General features: G+C 42.6%; 1 protein-coding gene across 4 annotated transcripts in view; it reads right to left on the bottom strand.

Moving 5' to 3' along the window:
• Nucleotides 1-6: 6 nt before the first annotated feature.
• Nucleotides 7-16,130, bottom strand: part of ZDHHC3 (zinc finger DHHC-type palmitoyltransferase 3) — a 31,197-nt gene continuing 15,073 nt past the window's right edge. For 3 of the 4 annotated variants that reach the window (XM_035891336.1, XM_035891337.1, XM_009635732.2), the window contains 4 exons: nt 13,717-13,813; nt 11,881-11,962; nt 9,948-10,078; nt 7-900 (listed from right to left, as the gene is read on the bottom strand). In XM_035891336.1, coding sequence (XP_035747229.1) covers nt 658-900; nt 9,948-10,078; nt 11,881-11,962; nt 13,717-13,813 — 553 coding nt within the window. In that variant the 3' untranslated portion in view covers nt 7-657. Of the gene's footprint in view, nt 901-6,893; nt 7,285-9,947; nt 10,079-11,880; nt 11,963-13,716; nt 13,814-16,130 lie in introns of those variants that run through there. The other variant, XM_009635733.2, reaches the window with a different exon arrangement.

Genomic DNA, 16,130 nt, shown 5'->3' with positions numbered 1-16,130 from the left:
GCCCGGCACCACCTCTGGGCCACCGGCTCCAACACTGCCCAGCCGAGCACCACCAGTCTTGGGCAGCCCCATGAACACAGAAGGTTAAAATTTACCCCTGGAGATGTCTTGGAGCTCGCCCATCTGCTGCATCCATAGCCCGGCGTCCCACCTCTGCTAAGACCCGAGCATCAGCAGCTTTCATAATCCAGAGGCAGCATCCAGGGGATGAGCTAAAAAGGACACGTCATTTTTCAAGAAAACCTTTAGAGCTGGGCTAATCTGGCCATGGTGCAGGGCTCATCTTTTAGCCCCCCAAAAGGCTGTAAGAACAAAAGATTAACCGGACTCCTTAGGACTGCTCATTTCTGGGAGCTGGGACTAATCTGCCGACAATTAGAAACTTTCCTTAAAGGCCAAGTAAGAAAAGCTCAATAAAGCAGTTGTCGCGGGTCCGAAAAGGAGCTTAGGAATCTCATCACTTAGAAAGCTTTCTCTGGAGATTTGCATTGCTTCTGCTAGTGCTGTACCTGGCTTCCAGATAAATACTCCCAAATTTTTTAACGCACTGAAAGTATGTTAAAAAACAACCCCTTAAATCTCCATCACAAGTAGTTGTTAAAAACAAACAAACAAACAAACTGAAAGCTGCTCTTGACATCTTGGAGGATGCTTTGCTTATTCGTGTAACACTTGGACAGCAACGTCTTGAGCGAGAAATTGCTCGATTTCTTCTTGGGTCATTATTGCAGACGCAGGAGCTGCTGCCGCCGCTTCGGCCGGCGCCGGGCTCTCGCAGTTCAGGTTCGAAAAGGGATTGAACCACCCCAAGGAGAAAGCACCACCAAACGCCAGCTTCATTCCTTCCCAGCCACTGGTCTTCTCCCAGGTCGGCTTCTGATTTTTAAGACGCTCAATACCCTGCAAGAAGAGAAGAGGTTTGGGTCGTCTCACGTGTATAGCAGGTATTCGTGCACCACCAGCTGCAGCGTGTGCAAAACTGCCTCTCTACAACCCGGATGTTATTTGAGTTTTAGCGAACAATGAAGACAGATGTCCTGTGTAACAGAGAGCTTCATCCCCAAATTTAACAACAAAACCCTATCCCAAGACCAAATTCAAGGACAATCTGAATCTCAGTGGCCTATTTCAGTATGAGTTGCTATAGATTTTAGCAACTTCTAAGAAGCCACCCCTTTTGGAAACGCGCATCTCTTATCCCGATGCTTTTTGCATCCCTTCTAGGAGTAATAAAATACAATTACAACTTAAAATTTCACCTTATTTAGGCACTTTTACAATAGCTCAGATACAGGCAAAATACTGCAGCTTTTCCTAGTGGTCAGGAATTTACCACAGCCACACCTAGGCTTGTCACTAGAAGCTGATGTAAAACTAAGCTTACTCTATGCCAATTAAAAGCAAATATTTAAGACCACAATTGCCACTTAACAAATTTGCCAAAGGCAAATCACAGCGCAAGCTGGATACCCGCTGGGAGGCGAGGAAATCCGCAGAGGTGGAACAGGAGGTCTCAAAGCAGGACTGGAGCCTTGGTCAGTCAATATTCTGATTCATTCTCCCTCCAAGCACATCCCTTTCACTGAAGCAAGCAGTTTGATTGTATTTAAATAACAGGTCCATCAATTTGGGCAGAGACTTTTTTTTTTCCTGGTAGTCTTCTCCATGTAGAAAAAAGGAAGTAAGTTTGGGGTTTGGGTTTTTTTAAGGCTACTGCTACGTGAAAGAGGGTGTAATTTTTTTATGCCCGTCTTCTGCATCATGTAAGAGAGGAGCCAGATCTACAGCTGCGTACGATATGCTCAAGACGACAGATAAGCAACCACACAGAAATTCTGTTCTTAGAGAAGCGAGGATACTGGATCCAAGTTTTGAGACACTCAAGGAAAGGAAAAACGCAGGAGGTCTCAAAGCAGGACTGGAGCCTTGGTCAGTCAATATTCTGATTCATTCTCCCTCCAAGCACATCCCTTTCACTGAAGCAAGCAGTTTGATTGTATTTAAATAACAGGTCCATCAATTTGGGCAGAGACTTTTTTTTTTCCTGGTAGTCTTCTCCATGTAGAAAAAAGGAAGTAAGTTTGGGGTTTGGGTTTTTTTAAGGCTACTGCTACGTGAAAGAGGGTGTAATTTTTTTATGCCCGTCTTCTGCATCATGTAAGAGAGGAGCCAGATCTACAGCTGCGTACGATATGCTCAAGACGACAGATAAGCAACCACACAGAAATTCTGTTCTTAGAGAAGCGAGGATACTGGATCCAAGTTTTGAGACACTCAAGGAAAGGAAAAACAAGCAAATTAATTTAAACGAGCAGCATTAGGAGGGCTGGATGAAAAATACATTGGTCGCGTTCTAATTCTGCCAGGTTTCCCTAATGACCCACAAAACATTTCAAAGCTTTGCAGGGAGACGGGAAACGATACGCACAACAGCTCAGCGGCACTGCAGCTGTGCTTGCAGTAAACCTCATAAATAACACGACATTTTAATACAGCAGCAGCTTGGTTTTGCAGTAACAGTGAGTCAGCATGAGCAGGCCTGGGAAAAAACACACCATAAGCCAAAGAATTACATGCAAAACTTTTGTGAGCTTCATTCACACCCCGTTTCTTGCCCTTAGGAGAAATCCAGCAGCAAATGCGCAGGAAGAAATGACACAACGCCGAAGCTGAAGCCTTCAGGGTTGCAATTTGGGGAAAAATTCAAGCCCCAAAGCACGAATGTGCATCTTGCAACGCTAAGCAGGGACGCGTGTCCCTTCACGCTGCTCCCAAGCTTGCCAAATGCGCAGCTTCCGCTGTTCCAGGGAAAATCCCGCGCTGCCTCCGGCCCATTGGGACCAGGCACTCGGTGCCGTGGCGGCCAGTGCCAGTCCTTACCTCCCTGCCGGGCAAGCCGGGAGAGGAGCAGCGCTTCCGCGCGGCAGAGCAGAGCCTCGGCAAAGCATTTTAGCACTACCACGCGCTTTTCCTCCGGGATACTCCGGTTCCAGCGCCTTGCGGCTGGTCCAGCTTAAAAGCAGAGGAAGACCTTTGGTCGTCAGCCGTTCCTTAGAGAACTGCAGGGGTTTCGAATGCGTTAGTAACAAACCATCACGGCAGCAGCGGCAGCAGTTATTGTGTGAGTATCTAGAGAGAAGGAAAACGAGTAGCAAAGGGCAGGAGGAGAAACAGACACCAAGTACCAAAACCCTTCCCTGGCAGTACGAGCTTTAACCCTGCCCTTGGGCATGCACATGATTCGGTTTGATCCGTGCTGACATCTAAATCGGGAATAAGGACCTCGAACACTTCTGGGCAGGAACCCTTCTCTTCCCTCCCCCCAAAACCCCTCATTCGTCTGCTCTGAAGAGCATCTGCTAACCGCAGCGGTGAGCAGGGTCAGGCCGAGGTCGCGCTAATGCCCGATTAGGGCGCAGTTAATCAGCGCAGGCAGGGGCATACTTTCTCTCTCCCAGCCTGACCTCACTAATCTCTTCAGGGCACACATTGAAAACGAGCAGAAGTTTTAAAAATTGTACCCTGGTCTTATTTTGGCTGCCGGCTCCACGGTCAGTAGGGCATGAGGTTTTGCCTTAAAAAAAAAAAATTTAAAAAAAAAAATTCGGGGAGGGGTGTGGGGTGTCGAAGGAATGCACAACTGCTGAAGAAATTCATTACTGTTCAATGAAACTTTTTTTTTTAAAAAAAAAAAAAAAATTGTATTTACCCCTAAAACTCTTATCATTATTTTAGAAAGTGAGGATCTTGTATTTGAAATTAAACCAACGCCTGTTTCTCTTTCCCATTATCAAGCTACTTCACTTAAAAAAAAAACCCCAAAACCAACAAAACCAACACTCAGAAAGCATCATCTTTTGCTGTTCCAAATTACATGATTTTGAACAAATACTGAAAAGAGAAGACGTGCACAGAGAAATATAAAACACTGGGCACTCCCATTGCAGTAAGAGGCCCAACGTTGCGACCACGGGGACAGCAGGAGGAGGTTGTCCTGTTGCCCCCGCGATGCTGCAGGACACACGCCGCTTCTCCCACCGCGGCCCTCGGTACCTGCTCCCACGCAGCGCCGGGGGAGGAGGCTGGGCTGGCCCAGAAGCAACGCACAGGACAGTTCTCACGTGTCAGGAGAAACGCATTAGTGTCTTTTAATACGCTTTTAGAACACCAAAGGAAAGAGCGAACAGAACAGGCAAGCATCGTAACGGCTTGTCCAGCGAGGAGAAGACAACATGGGAAGCATCACTGGAAAGAACGACTGTGAAGGCAGACCTTCCCTACAGCCATTCCAGTTTGTCCTTCAATTTCTCTTGGCCACGCTAAAACAGAACTAGCACCTGAAATCAGGTAGTCCTGCCTGAGAAAACACTTCCCACGAGCAAAGCGGCAAGTCTGCCTTTCTCATGCTCCTCTCCACCCACGTTCAGATGGCATCAGACTGGGCCACCAAGTCGTACAGCACAAGAAAGACCGAGGAGAGAGACACGGCAGGTACCAAGGGACATTCCTGCAAGCTGTGATGGCGCCTCGTTTAAAATGAAACCAGTCTGACAGAAAATATCAATACTACGTGGTGCTGTTTAACAATTTGCATTTGTCTGAAACACGAAAAACCAAGTAACCACACGTTTCTTCACAATGGTCAAAATCCCAGAACAACGTAACCGATCTTCCTCCAAAATGCAGAGTGAGAAAGGGTAATTAAAATAAAGCAACGCTGGAGTGTGCACCGGTGGAATGTGTATAATTCATACATTTCCATAATATATATCATACATATAGTCAAGACAATTTTAAAGCAATGAACTGTACAGAGATACACATTCATCTGTTAATTGCCTAGGTGGCTACAGCCTCCCCCCACTCCAATACGTTTGATTTTGCGTCAAGACAGTTCTAGGGACGGATTCTCTACCGGTTCAAGTTACACCCGCACGTGCCTGACCAGCTGAGCTGATCCTGCCCAAAGATCCAGCCCGTAACTATTAAGCCAGGAGCATTTTCTGAAAACCCCCACTGCATACTAAAACCTGAGCTACACCTTTATTTACAGTAGCTTCCCACTATCAGCAGTATCGGCACTATGAAAATGGAAGCTAAACTTTTCCTGAACTCTTCCAGCAAACCCACACACAAAGGCCACGTTTCCCTCACGGAATCTTCCCGCTGAGGCGCAAGTGCAGCCCGCGGCTCCCTCTGCACACCAGAGATGACAACGCGCGCCCGACCGTCTCACCCTGAGCATGCAGGGATGCAGAAAGGGCCTGTTCATGCAGCAGAGCAGCCACTTCCAACTGCGGAAACAAACCCACTGATTAACAGATATTACACATTAACTCATTTTTAAACTCAAAAGTTGAACATTCTGTTAATTAACCTTTACATGCTTCTGCCTGCTCGCATACAGAAGTGGAAGCTCAGACAACCATTACAGATTTTTCCCAACATTTGAAGAGAAGAAAGAAAATAAGAACAGCAAACAAGTTTTTGGAAAAGTTTTATTGCATTTGTTTTCCATATGGAAGCATAGACAGATTGAAAAGATGCAGCATTCACATTACTTCCAAAATGAGACATCCATTAAATTCCTTCTTCCCCGATCTCCCTCCCTTCCCCCATGGCTTTGAAGCTTTCTAAACAGGTCGTTTTCCAAAAAAATACCACTTTATTTTAAACCAAGGAAAGAAAAGATTCCTTGGAATTCATGGACACAGCTGATTTGTATTTTTCCTTTGTTTGCAATTCATCTGATGAGCCCCTGGGAGTCATGATGTGAAAATATAATAAAATTCCTGCCTGAACTCAAGATGTCAGTTGTAGTTATGAATAGCTTAGCTCTACCCGTTTTTGGAATGCCTTCTGCCCCTCCCGCTTTCATCACCACACAGTTCATAACAGTACACATGCTCCTTACCGTCAGTATTTCCCACTTTAAACCGCTTACACATATGTGTGTGTGTTTACACACGAACACATGTATGCATAAATATGAGATAGGATTTACAAAGCTCTAAGCCAGGGCAACGCTAAAAATATAGAATCGATTGCCCTGGTACACCTACACATCCCATCAATATTAGTCGTTACAGTAGTCTGGGCATTCATGTCAGTTTTTCACATTAACACTGGTTAGCAGGCATTGCTCTAACAACTCATTTACCAAGACAAACACACACAGACAAGATGATTCTGCTATTCTAAACACTTGAAAGTCAGACTTCTTTCTTTCCTGCAAGTGTAAGGCATTTAATAATCCAAAGTGTCTTCTAAATCTGCCAGTTACCTTAAGAGGGCAACAATTTCCTGCGCACAAGGGAGGGAGCAGACAAAATAATGCCAGAAAGATGGAATTGGTTCTGCGGCTGGAAGGAAAAAGGAGGGTGGGGTGGGAATGGGTGTTGGCAACATTTGTTTTAAGTACTTGAACTGTATGCGATCACCAGGTCAACTGGCTCTCTTGCTGTGTCGTGGTCTCGTCTTGCACCTTTCCGTAAGTGAAGTGTCTGCTTCCCCATTCAAGTTCACTTTATGAAAGAGCAATGTGCTCCTTCAGGAAGTCCAAAGGTGTCTGTGTAGGGCTGTTGGCACTCATATGTCTTCCACAGAGCTCATCACAGTCAGGAGACAGCATGAGAATCTACTCAGAAGAGGTGGGTCACAACAGAGAAAGAGGAACCCCTTTCACATTAGTTATGCCATACAGAAAGCAGAGAGAAACAAAGGCCAGTAAAGTTAACAAGATTAAAAAACAAAAGAAAAAGAAAAAAAAAAAGAAAAAAAAAAGAAAAAAAAAAGAAAAAAAAAAGAAAAAAAAAAGAAAAAAAAAAGAAAAAAAAAAGAAAAAAAAAAGAAAAAAAAAAGAAAAAAAAAAGAAAAAAAAAAGAAAAAAAAAAGAAAAAAAAAAGAAAAAAAAAAGAAAAAAAGAAAAGCAGCAGCAGTTTCAGCCAGAGATATAGAATTATCTAAAATTGTGGAATACAGGGCTTTTTTTTCTCTGCATTATCAGCCATTTAATAGACATAAAAAAAGTTTGTTTTGCTTTTTGTTTTAAACATTCATGGAAAATTTGTAACAGTAGTGCTGTAATAGGTTTCTATTTTAGTGGAAATGCTGGTCAAGAATTCCTCAGACCACATACTGGTACGGGTCTGCTTTTCCTTGGTCTGGTGTTGCGAATGGGCTAAGCCATGCTATAGAGAACGGATGGCCAAATACTGCTTTCATGTTCATCCATTTTGTTTTTTTAGCCCATCTTCTCTCTTCCTTTTTCAACTGTTCTATTCCCTGAAAACAGAAATACCACATTTTCAGTCAAACACTCAGATTTTGTTCTGGATTTGGGGAAAGGTCTACTCTCAGTTACCCCTTATCCAAAGGATGGAGTAAAAAAAATAATGCATCTATACTGCTTTTCCTTCTCACTGTTTTAGACTAAAAAAATATTAAGGATGGAAAGTACTGCTTGGAAATAAAATTACTTTCATTTTGTTCAGGCCTACATATTTCATAAACCTTTTAAGACCTGCCCTCCAATTGCCTCTGAAGTCAATTAAAAAAAACCCCACCACCTAAAACCAAACAAAATATATGTGCTTTAATGGCTGAACGCATTACGGGCTAACCAGATGGTAAAGTTTTAGAGGAAACCATTGTAAGCTTGCAGACAAAAAAAACCAAACACAACAACCCACAAACCCAAAGATAATCTCTATAATGCTCCCAGATTCACCAAGCAAGTTCAGGAAATGCCCATGGCTCAGTGTAGCTGAGTCTACCTGGTGCCTCTTCATGTTTCATTAGAATTATTGCTAAAACATGCATGGGCTGACAGCAGGGAGAAAGGGTTAAATAAGATACCGATTTGAGAGGAATCATTGGCATTGTTTAGTAAAGGTTAGAGGGAGAACAAAAACAAGCCATCAAGCAACCAGCTGAAACATTCACTAGTGGATCATTACAAAAATATAAACACCTGTATTGTGTCTAAAACCCACAAGGTGCATTTGCCCTTTCAGGAAAGCTATGCCTGGCTGCCGCAGAAGCAAAATGAACAAGTGCAGCCAGTGGAGAGCATTACTCTTCCATGGGTAGCAGCAGCAGGCAGATCACTCTGCTCTTTAACTTTGGATCTTTTGCAAGGTAAGCGTCTCCTGACCTACATGTCTCTCCCGTGCTACAGATTAATGCACTGTAATACATCTGTGTCTCTCAAATTACCAATTCTGGGAGCTCTGCAGAACACAACATGGGTCAACTGCAAGAGTTGTGTATCAGTGCTGATACCTGGTAAATGTCACCTCTACAGACAACAGCAAAATGCTGGGGTTCTGGGTCCCTTCAGGCAGAAAAGAGACGTCTGGGTGGGACAGCGTACACAAGATGGGGAATGAGGTCTCCCAGTGACTGGAAGAGGAAAGGCGAGGAAGGGCAAGACACAGCCCTGTCTGTAAAACATGAGGTAAAACACTGCAAGAGCCCACACCAGGAAGAATTTCACCTGGAAATACTCCTCTGCTCAAAACAGATTGCTTGCCAGACACAGCTGGCTCAATGCTAGCAAATCAACAATGAGACATTCCACTGAGCAAAATCCTTACTGGTACATACTAAAAAAGAAAGCAAAAATGAAAACCCACAACCCAACAGGGGGAGAATGTATTTCTTTTTTTGTTTTAGATTGTGGCATTGTTCCTTTAACATCTATGACTTCCCACAATTTGAAGGGAACAGAAAATCAGGGGGCTTATTTGGGTGCCCAGCTGTAGGAAGCAGCTTCTAAAAATTCTTGACACATTTCAAAGACTGAGAAACTCAGATAACGATTTCACAGGCAGCATTGCTAATTTACGCGCTTATTGATAAACTCAAGCTTGGCAGGATCCTGTTGTTCTGTACGACAATGTACTTCTTTCCTGGGGCTCTCCCCGGCAGAAAGAACAGCTGAAGTCTTCCTCTGAACGCAGAAGAGTCACAGTGTGCATGTCAGCCTCTTGCAGAAGCCAAGCATTAAAAGTACTGCAAAAAAGACTGAGGAGCAATGGGCTCTTACAGTCTATAATGCCAGTCATAGCTCTCCAACGGCAGCAAAAATACCTATTTTAGCTTCAGCTGGCCACGGGCAAACAAGTGAAGGGGAAAGAAAAGTAAAGGAGGCAGGGGAGGAAATAAGAGTTGTCACTCTTTTAATACTGTCACTTCTCTTCAACCACTCCAGTTATTTCACATATCTGAGCATGCTTGGTGAAGGCCGGCAGTATTCACAAGTGTGGGAACATCCCTGGGAGTCACCAGCTCCATCTTTACAGAAGTGGGCAAATGCAGGGATATATGATGGACAGCAACACTACTATGTAACCTCTACTATGCCACCTTTGGACTGGGGACAACATGGTAGCTTCGCAGCAGACTGTACCCAGCAGGTTTCCACGAGCCTACTCCACTCCCTTTTTCCCTCTGGCAAGAGTTTTTGACCTGTTTAAAAGGCAGCTAAAACTGGAAATCTTCTAGAGTAAAAGAAGCGTGTGTGTTTATCCCTCCCCCACCTACTCATCTTGGCTTTCCAGCATATAAAGCTGTAAATAGTGACACCAGGGGACACACAGCTGAATTTCAGACAATACCAATGTAAAAGCACTTCATTAAAGGGAAAAGGTTCTCGAATCCGCAGGGACAAACACTCTACAGAGTAATCCCAGTTACCAATGCCTACCTTACCAGAGGTACTGTCAACACAGCATCCCAGCCAATACATAGGTGCACGCTGCTTCTCACAGTAACCTTCAGAGAGCACAACCCAGCACTGTGCTAGCTCAGTTGATTACATTGGGTCTTTCCTCAAAGGGTACGCACAAGCGAACTCCCCGGGCAATGAGATAAAACCCCGTAGCCCTTCACTGTTTATATGAACGGTGGGAGAGACAGGGTGAAGAAGAGAGCAAGACACCCACCGTTTCATCAGTGCAGATAGAGTGTACTTGGGTCCCAAACATAACCGAGGTGAAGATGAGAAATAGGAGGGCTTCAAAACACAAGAGAATGAGAAGAATCACTGTAGTTGGTGGAGAGAAGGAACTGCATTCTGTGAAGACAAAACAACAGGGTTGGAAGGGGAGAGATCAGGTAATGCAGCAGCTGCAAAACACCTGCTAAGCCACAAGTTTTCCATACTCAAAACTGCCAAAATAAATTATATGACCACGATTCTCAAAAAAGTGCACAGGGAAGCTCTGACATTCTTGAGGATATTCAGCAATCAAATGATCACTCCTGCAAGTTTAAAAAAAAAAGTAAAACCAAAAAAACCCCCGCAACTCCTCAAGAATACAACTTTCTTTTCCACTTAGGTGTTTCCCCAGCACACTGGCTAGGACTCCACTCCACTCCATCTCACCTGTAGCTTCTCTCTTAAACCTTAAGGTTAACAGATTTTTCCACAGTTATAAAGTCCCATTAGAAATCCCAAGCTGGTGGTCAGGACAGAAAGATAATTATTTCTGTAGCACCAACACAAAACCAGAGTATGCTTCCTTACATAACTGTTCTAAGTCATAACCTAAAGAAGGGCAGATTAAGCCAAATTCTTATTTTCCCTCATAACTCTATAGTGCAAACTCAACTCGGGCAAGAGCTGAAAAAAATCTGAGAACGTAACTGTAAGAGGAGCAGAAGAAAGGAAGAGGGAGGAAAATATCATAGGGCAAAAATCATAGTGTTGAATCGAGTGTTGTAAACGTCAGAACATCTCCAGACTTTTCTGAAATCCAAGAATGAGTATCACCAAAAAAATCCCTATTTTTCTCATGAGATGTTAAGCTGCAACAGATACACCATAATCAGGGGCTAACACAATCAGCACAAATCCAAGGCAGCTGGAACAACAGATCCATCTCTCATAACTGCTCTGTTCTGACACCTAAACCTGGGACAGGTGGGAAAGTGCTTCCCCCACAGATACAGGCTCTGAGAAAGCGGGCAAAGGAAAAAACTGTTTTAGTGTATCCTTCCCCTATGGCCCTGGCCACTACAGTCAAATCCAGATGCTCTCAGTGACAGCTGGCAGCTGTTTTACGAAGTTTTGATTTGCAGAACAACCCTGTAAATTCAGTTCATATGTGTAAACGTACACCTCCTCTGCAGTGTTGTAAACTAAAACTGGTCATTATATTGAATGACACAATCGAAATTCCAAGAAAAAGCTAATGCTCTTCCAAAAAAACCCCACAAGCGGCACATATATCTGCATACACATTCTTTGACAGCTTGCTGTTTGACTCAGCATTACCTAGAGGATTTTCTATATCTATTTGTGCTTTTAAAAACACATCTCAACTGGCTTTGTGAAAATTTACTTGCTGGCTTCTCCAAAGTGAGGGCTGCATTTTTTGTTTGTCTGTTTGGGTTTTGTTTTTTTTTTTTTTTTTTTGTGGAAAGGAATTGTTTGTTCTTGTGAGGGTGGATTTTTGGATCTGAGTTAGCCTGTTTTCCTGGCAGTCTTGCAAGAATGATTCACATTACCCTTTTAAAAAAAAGCATACACATTCTTCTTATCTTCTGTTGACATGCAGGAAATTAGTGCTGCATTCATGTTAACAGTAGATTATTGCACATACCGTCTAGGTGTCTTTACATCTCAGCTTCTTCCTAGGCAGTATCAGGCTTAAGTTGAAAACAGGCTTTTCAGGACAGAGATCCCAGCAGGTCAGAAAGAATTATGAAGTTCCAGGATTGATCATACAAAACCCAATAGAGATAGCACAGCAGAGCCCTGATAGCATTCTTCTGAAACCAGCATAAAAGGGGTTGCCTTACAAGCAAACTACATTATAAGGTCTTATTCATAGGTTAATCTGGATTTTCAAGAGATATTTTGTTAGTACTCACTTGTCCAATCTTCTTCGAAGCAATACAAGAAGTGAAATCCCACCATGATTAGAGCATGCAAGGAAATCAGTGCTATATACATCTGAAAAATAAAGAATGTAATATAGGGTGTATCAGGTAAGTTTAAAAACCAAAATGCTACATCTTCCAAACACTTTAAATAAAGCAAAGTATTAAGACTTAAAAAAACCCAAAAACCCACCAAACAAAACCAAAAAACAAACCACACCGAAAACTACCAAGCCCTCCCATCCCCCCTAAACAAGCACCCTGAAGCTGGCAAATGCCAAGACTAAACAGACTCATTCTGGCCTTCCTAACAGCTCTGAGTGCACAGGAGGGAGACTGTTTAATTCAAAGCCAGCTGGACACAGAACACAACCTCCTGCGCCCCAGCGCAGCCTTCCACACAGCTTACCGTCCTTATCTCTGCTGAGTACAGTGCAACTTCCAGAGAACAGCAACTCTCCGACATCAAAGTATCATGTTGTCAAAGCTTACATCCTTGCTCTTGAGAGCACTACAGTTTCCCAGAGAAACAACACCTGATTTGTTTTAACCACAAAAAGCACTTTATCTATTTTCCAGCATGAGTTTCAGAAAAATGTTGGGTTTTTTTAATAAGTGTTTTTCCCTGAGGCAGACACTGGCATGGAAAGTTTCTCTCAAGCTTTAAGACTTTGTACTTAATCCCTTTTGTTTTAAATTAGGTCTTAGCTCTGTAACAAAATGCTTTGAACTATATGAGTGCTACACATACACTACAATTTACTGAGACAGGGCTAAAAACACAACTCTCCTGAACCTATAGTCTCTGATGAAGGCTGGCAGATATTAGAAGTGAGAGAGATTTTGTTTACAAGAAACCCCTGTGGAAGCAGTAAAAAGGTGACAGGAGAGTGTATTTTGTTTTTCCTTGCAAGTTGAACACGCTGCTATTCTTCCACCTCCTCAGGTCTCAAAGAGAACAACCAAGAACAAAACCAGCAACCCTTATTTTGTTTCTCTCAGCCACACTAAGTGTTTAATACAGCCTGCTTGAAAGTAGATGTCAGTTTTAAGAGAAACAGAAATCCTTTTTATAGAATTAAAACACCTAGCTCACTCCTCATGGTGAAAAAAAACCTTGCTCAAGGGAAATAAATAGGATTTGTTTTTTCTGTAATCCACATCCTAACAAACCACACCATAGAACTTAAGTAAGCCTTTCCATTTAACTGAAAATCTGCCTCTTTTTACTTGGTAGTATGAGAACATACTTCCTTGAACCTACAGATGTCTCAAGATTTATTAATAAAACAGAGCATCACTGAAACTCAGCCGTGTAATGTTAATGCTACTCCCACGGGATATTTGCCATTCGCTTTGATGAAACAGATTTCAACCCTTCCTTAAATATGTAGTATTCAAGTTTGCACTCCTATTTTCTTACTTGTGATGCCACAGATATAGTACAAGAAGTCAAACACCTCCTTGGTTTTCAAGTACGAAAATAAACCACTTGCAAGTAAAACGTGGATAATTCTTGCCAAAGGGGATGCAGACTTCCCACTCCGTGCTTAAGATGTGGCAAGGCCTCTTATTATATGATCCCACATAGGTACTCACACAACTACAACATTTAGGAACCCTACATATAGCCTGGGACCCTACCAACCACAGTACGGTGTAAAATGTGGAAAGAAAGAAAGAAAGAAAGAAAGAAAGAAAGATAGAGAGAAAGAAAGAAAAAAAAAAAAAAAAAAAAAAAGCCAGCCAGCCTTCAGAGCTGCTTCACACACAGCATTTCAGTGCTACCCACTGGACAACCTCAAACGCCACTTGCAAAATACTTACTGTAAACAGTACAAAGTACTTCTGGTTATTCTCTCCTACACAGTTATTGACCCACGGGCAGTGATGGTCCATTTTCCGAATACACCTCTTGCAAACACTGAAAGAATACAGGTCTTTATTTACAGCACGTTTCATTCCAGGAATACAAGATTTCGTGGGGGTTTTGGGGATGCGGAAATTAAAGGAAAGAATTAGAGGTGAAATTTGAACCTAAATAAATTTACTGGTCATAAGATTTATATTTATGGTTTGCTCGCTTGACTATGTGTGTTCAAAGTGAACCATACAATACCAAATCACCATTGTAAAAAATGAATGCCAAGTAAGACACTTTAGCATAATACTCACACACCAGTGGTTCTGCCAAAATATGGTTTGAATAACACATTCAGGCAGATGGAAAGTATCTGTGATTTAGTTTCGTTTTCACCTATTTGGTCTGTGAAAATGTCCAGATAAAAAAACCAAACAAAAACCAGATAGATTTGAAAAGCAGTAACGAATAAAGATATTTTTCAGAGTTGCTAATAACAAACTAAGGTTTATTTACTAACATTAGCTGGTAGCAGGAACTTGCAGAAAAGAAAATCAAATAAAACATTAGAAAAGACTCTTGACATCAAGGTAAGCCACATACTAGCATAAAACAGCTGTGGCAGTCAAGAAGACAGTACCACAACATACATACAAGGTAAAATTAGATGGTAAAAACACTTTACAAAACCAGACTAATAAAATCAAAATTCAAATTCTTGCCAGCATACACATTGTGGCTAGCAGTCAAATAATTAAAAGATTATTACTTTGTCTGAACATCATTCTCTTGTTTAGTCAGTAACCGCTTCAACTCACATAATAAAGGAAGTCTTTTTCTCTGCTGCTTTCTCATATGATGGGAGACGAAAGGCAGTCTCCTGATACCACATTGCACAAACAAGCACAGAAATCAAATATGAAAAAACACAAAACCCCAAAACAAACAAACAATAGACCCAAAAAGGAAGCAGCCATTCCAGAACAATTCTGGCAGCACTGAAACAGAAAAGATTGAGGGCTCTGCTAATCTTATTTTTCTTCTAACAAAAAAATATTTTGACCTTAATATAAACAATAAACTTCAATACCCAAATGCTTAAGGGAAACTCAAACAAAAACCATAAACACGTTCTTATGAGGACGCATGAAACACAAACATGTTCTTATGAGCACGTACGAATAAATAATAGAAAACCTCTCTGTCAGAACAGCTTTGCACTCACTCTACCTGGTGGGAGGGGGTAATCCCCAAGGATACATGCCATGCCTGAACAACAAATGAGTTGCTGTGGCCTTGATCCTAAATGAAAGGTTGGTGGGGCAGGCCCCAGCTTCTCAGCATGGGGCCAGATGAAGAGCTGCTTCTCCAGGGGCAGGCAGGGGTACCCTATCACCTGCCAGCCCCAGGTGCAGCGGACAACAGGAAAAGCCTTGTTTTGCTAGAATAAGCAGCTTGAAATGTTTTTTTGAGCTACATGGGGACTAAAATCAGCTGGCAGAGTAAAAATAATTTATCTGCCAGGTAATGTCATACTTCATATGACAAGTATCAATTACTGGTTCAAAAAAAAAAAAAAAAAAAAGAAAAAAAAGGCAGGGGGAGGGGAGGCAGGGCAGGTGGCATAGAGCAGGAGGATGCCTCCCTGTGGTCTAATCTACTTTGTGCAGATGCACACACACTTCCCTTGGGCTCTGAAACAGGTAAGTACCCGAGCAACCTCTTCAATTGCTCCTAGGTCCCAGTTCCCCAGAGGGACAACCTGAAGCAGCCAAGCCAAAAACGACCTACGTGAAGGAGGCAGCAAAGGCTGAGAGGAGAGTTTTTGTTCCACGCATACATACCAAAAGCAGTCGGATGAGAGGCAGAAAGTGAAACTAGCTGGTGGAAAAGGAAACCCAGAAACCAAGAGTGAAAACTATAAGCAGCAGGGATTGCCCATACTCAGACGTGCTTCCCCTGCACAGCCACTCAACTTCCAAATGCTGGAAGGAGTAGTTTGCTAGGCATGGGGGACTCGCAAAAAAGCACTCTGCTCCCTCAGGCATACAGCCAGCAGTACCTCCTGCTGTGTGAAAGTCCAATAAATCCCCCTACCCCACAAAAAAGTGTTTGACTGAAGATTCTCAACAGCATCAGCAGTCAGTGTATCAGTTTCTGAAACCTTAATGTCTCTGAAGTTATCTTAAAGCACAGAAATAAGGACCATGGAGACGAGGTTTTGTGTTTAGCCAGAGAGTCTCTCTCATTTACCTACGCAGTGAGTCATCAGCAAGACAGCATTTTAGATGCGAAGTTTCATTCATAATTGAAGAAGTGTCAGAGGGGATTTTACAGTAGCATTAATAAGTGATAGGCACGATCACATTGCTCCTGCTGA

This window comes from Egretta garzetta, unplaced genomic scaffold (genome assembly GCF_000687185.1).
Source record: "Egretta garzetta isolate BGI_Z169 unplaced genomic scaffold, ASM68718v1 scaffold583, whole genome shotgun sequence".
NCBI lineage: Eukaryota > Metazoa > Chordata > Aves > Pelecaniformes > Ardeidae > Egretta > Egretta garzetta.
This window is presented reverse-complemented; position numbering and strand designations above follow the sequence as displayed.